At 35.2% G+C, this 4,615-nt stretch overlaps 1 protein-coding gene across 1 annotated transcript; it reads right to left on the minus strand.

Moving 5' to 3' along the window:
* Positions 1-2,429: 2,429 nt before the first annotated feature.
* On the minus strand, positions 2,430-4,346 carry LOC104109162 (polyphenol oxidase E, chloroplastic-like). The gene has a single exon (XM_009618379.4). It carries the CDS (start codon positions 4,315-4,317, stop codon positions 2,530-2,532), a length of 1,788 nt encoding a protein of 595 aa, XP_009616674.2. The 5' UTR covers positions 4,318-4,346; the 3' UTR covers positions 2,430-2,529.
* Positions 4,347-4,615: the final 269 nt, after the last annotated feature.

A 4,615-nucleotide genomic window follows, 5' to 3' on the forward strand; every position in this document is an offset into this window, starting at 1 on the left:
CTTGATCCCGGGCATCGGGGAATGGATTTAGGGTTAGGATAGACATATGTTAATTGCCTTGCTTGGTTGCTAAACTGGAAATATAATTGCATTCTTGTTGATTCTGTCTTTATAAACATATAGGTATTAGATTAACTTCAATAGACGAGTAATTACTCGATAGATTCTCATGAGCAATATTAACCCCGTCAACCAATAAATCAGATAAATTAATTAGTCAATTCAATTGAAGAATACATTAGGATTGTTAGATAGTCTATAACTCTAGATCGTTTTCATCATGTTGATAATATAAAAATCTGCTCGTCCTTTGTTCAAAGTTCACTATTTGTTTTTTCTTTTATTTTAGTTAGTTTAGATTCAAACACTTATAGACTAATTCTTGTTTAGATAATTAGGATAGTCTAATTTAGTTATTAGTTGATAACAAGTCCTCGTGTACGTGCGTGTGCATTTGATCGCAACACTTATTATCAACCTAAATGAATAACGATACAATATAATAAACCTCTATTATGTAACACACCATTAATATCTTTCCTTAACTCCGTAACAACATATAACCCCTATTAATCTATTAACAGTCTTCTAACAACTTTCTTAGTGCTGGCCTATACAATAACTAGTATACCCTTTGCATCTTCCTAAATAGACTAGAATACCCTCCTTTACTTATCCTACATACTATGGTATGTAACATTTGGTTCAACCGATTAGGTGGATTATCTCAGTATAAGTTTTAGAATTAAATTTTATCTCATGTTTGATCGGAGGTGTTAGCTAAAATCGATATTTATTTATACCAAAATCTTGATATAACTTATTTCATATAGAACGTGGGATAAGTTATTCAGGTTTTAATCATGATTATAATTCTATAATTATAATAAGTTTAGTTCAAGGGATTAGGTGGGTTATCACAATATAAATTTTGAAATTAAATCTATCATGCGTTTGGTTGAAAGTATTAGCTAAAATTGATAATATTTCTATAGCAAAATCTTGACATAAGTTATATCATATAAAAGGTGGAATAAGTTATCCAAATTATAATACTAATTATAATCAAGGATTGTAATCCTGCGATATCTAGGTTTTGAACCAACCAACCCCGTATTACCCAAACAATCTCATTCTCATTCTTGTCATAAAAAAAGAAACATTATTTGGTAAGAAATTAATTACGCAAAAAAGGTTATTTTTGAAATCAGTTTGAAAATCCTTGAAGAGATTTGAAGGTTAATTAAATTCGTACTATATATATTATTCTCCTCTGTCTTTTTGTTTTCTGTTTGCACCCATCATATTTAACAATTCTATTAAATAACTGAGATATTTTATTCTTATTGGACAATTTGATTTTCTTTTGGGTTTCTTTACCGCTTGAGCCGATATCAGCCCTAGAATTAGATTTCTCACGATTTTCACGATTACGATTTTTCGGATGCTAATGTATAATTATGTTAGCTTCGTTGTTCACATGTAGTGGAGGTATGAAGATAATCTGTTATTCATATCTCAAACCATTAGTATATCTTTATGTGTTTACAATCCCATAATTGCAATTATCCAAATTTTGTACTGAGATTTAAAATCTTTAATTAAGACGTAGTTCACATAAAAAAACTAAAGGTGACATTTTACAACATGTATCTTAGATTTTTCTTCTATTATATTAATATTTAGTAAAAATAAATTATAGTACATATATAGATGTTGAACTAATAAACGACTTTTGTTATTTAGCATTATCTTTAAAATTTCTACGCAGTAGTGATATAAAAAAATATTTGCACAATCAAATCAATTATGTAACTATAGGTAAATCTCTTGATAAAATGTAAAGTGATAACTTGGTAAAAAGAATACTCCATCTGTTTCAAATTAGATGATGTACTTTTCTTTTTAGTCTGTTCCAAAATAAATGACACATTTCTAAATTTGCAAATAATTCAACTTTAAACTCTTCATTTTACCTAATTTATCCCTAATGAGAAGCTTTTATAATCACGCAAATGCCATGACTTCACAAAGCTTTTACCCCTTAAGTTTTTAAGACCATCAAAAGTTTTTTTTTTCTTAAACTCCGTGACGAGTCAAACTACCTCATCTAAATTAAAACGGATGAAGTAACTAACATACTATCACGGTAAAGGTAAAATTCACTCATAGCTTAAAAACGTTTTATTAATTATATCAAAATGTATAACTAAATCCTTACGAAAAAGATATAACCTTAGTAGTAACGTTGTCCGGGGAGAAAATCATCAAAATTAAAAGATGAGGCTCCACTTTAATTTTGACGGCACTAGGCCAAGATTTGTGCTTAATTTCTTGTTTCATTGTACACATGCATGATCGATATTACGAGTTATGAAATTAGAAAAACAGAAAGGATGAAATGAAAAAATTGCCTTGAAACACAAATGTTTTATTCCAAGACGATTAAAACCTAAGATCGGATCGGAAGGGAAGACGTTTATTTATATATTTGATATTTATAACATACATAAATTTGGACTTAATTAATTAGTAACAATCCTTAAGTACAATCTCCACACTGTGGATGCTGACTACTTCGCCCCCCTTCTTTGGAACCACAGTTACCGCAATAATGTCTTCATCTTCCAAACCACAGTCCTCAAGCAGTTCAGTGATGGCTAGCTTGAATTCTTTTGGTTTAAACTCATGAGTGGCATTATTAGGTCCATGAACATGTGGCAAGCTGGTATAGCTCCCTGCATACTCTCTCTTGTTAATGTCATCTGCATTCACAGTCTTGTCTGCATTGAGGAACACATCAAACCTTATATACTTGCTATCATCATACTTTACACCCTTGAATGTTAGGATCTCCTCGAATTCATCTTTCTCCTGCTGACTCCTTGATGTAGCTGGCCTCTCTATACTAAAGCAAATGGCTCTGTCCAGATTTAAGAGTGGGAATACCTTGCTGGCTGGCTTAACTGAACTTAGATTCACCTTGCCCGCTGTGCTCTTTTTCCCTGGCTTAAAATTACGCCATGGTGTGGCTGTCGGTTCGTAATCATACCCCATCTTCTTACTGTCCAAACAGTCTCGGACTTTCACACGCCATGGGTCGCGGTTTTCATCGTAGAAAAAGAACTCCGAGTTTAACCAATCTTTGTCTCTTAGATCCCTTCTTTTCCCTCCTAGTGCTTTCCATTCATTCCACAAGCGGTCCACATTGGCGTGGTGGCAGAAAAAAACTGGGTCTAAAGCAGTTGAGTAGAAATTACCCATATCCTCACCGTATGATTTCGCACCATTACCCAAATCCGTCCCCCGCACAGTACCAGTCCAAATGTGGACCGGATTGTGAGGGATGTTTTCAATGGTTCCCATCCCAGGTTCGGGATTAGATCCGAATCTATAAGGCTCTCCGAAGAACAACAGCGGGCATGGAGCGTTAGTTATCATTTGACGATACATTAGAATTAAGTTGTTAGTTATCATCTGTAGTTCATTAGTTTTGACTTCATCACCGAAAAAACCAAGATCGATTATGGTTCCATTACGGACATGTGGATTACGTCTTGCATCGTACAAGGAAGAACCTTCGACATCGAACATATAAGGCAAACGCATGCCGCTTGGATTGTCCCAGTTCCAATATGGCAGAGCAAAAGTTGGATCATCGATGAGGGAGCCTAAGATTCTCTCGTAAAAATACAAGTACCATCTATGAAATGGGAAGAAAAGCCACGATTCGTGAACTTGCAACTTTTTGTCACCCATTGTGTAAGCATCGTTGCAATAAGCACAATGGATATTAGCTTGTTGCTTGAAGCCAAGAGGATCAAGTTGGTCTTTGTCTAATTCCTTCATTTTACTAGTGGCTAACTGGTACTTGGCTATATACTCCTCAGTCACGTTTTGGGCAGCGGGCCGCTTACGAAGCTTGGACATGCGAGGGATCTTGTAATATGGAACGCTGTCCATATCATCCGGTTTAGGGGGGCAACAACTATATGGTACAGCTGGACCATCCGTTATCGTGGCCGTTCCACATGAGTTTAGATTGGGGGGTGGTACGGGAGCAGCAGAGGCTAATGGCACAAGATTAGCTGCGCCATACAGCCCTCCTAAACCCAAAAGGACATTCCTTCGGTCAACAACTCCTTCTTTAATTGCGTCAAGGTTTCCATCATGCTCGCCCGTGCATGAAACCTTGAAACTTTGGTTACGTTTTCCATTGAGGAAAAGCTGAGAGGGTTTTGCAAATAAATATTTGGCGGCGGAGGAAGAAAAGGGAGTTTTGCTGGTGCATAAAGGTAGAGTAGAAGAAGAAGCCATTGCTGGGATGAGTGCTTTTGCAGTGAAAGGTTTCAAACTATTTATGCACAACAGGCAATGGTACACGTGAAGCACGCGGCTGATTATTCTTATGCTTTTCATGCAATAAAAAGAGAAAAACAAACATGAAAGTATCAAGAAACAAAGGCTATCGCGTTTCTAACCTTACATGTCCATGAAGGGCTAGCTAAGGTATACGCTAAAGAACAAAATAACAACTAAGATATTTATAAAAATCTACCTATTCTAACCTTGCATGTCTGGATATTGTTTATCATGTTCTCTCTTACAAGTCAAA

Source organism: Nicotiana tomentosiformis, chromosome 8 (genome assembly GCF_000390325.3).
Source record: "Nicotiana tomentosiformis chromosome 8, ASM39032v3, whole genome shotgun sequence".
Taxonomy (NCBI): Eukaryota; Viridiplantae; Streptophyta; class Magnoliopsida; order Solanales; family Solanaceae; genus Nicotiana; species Nicotiana tomentosiformis.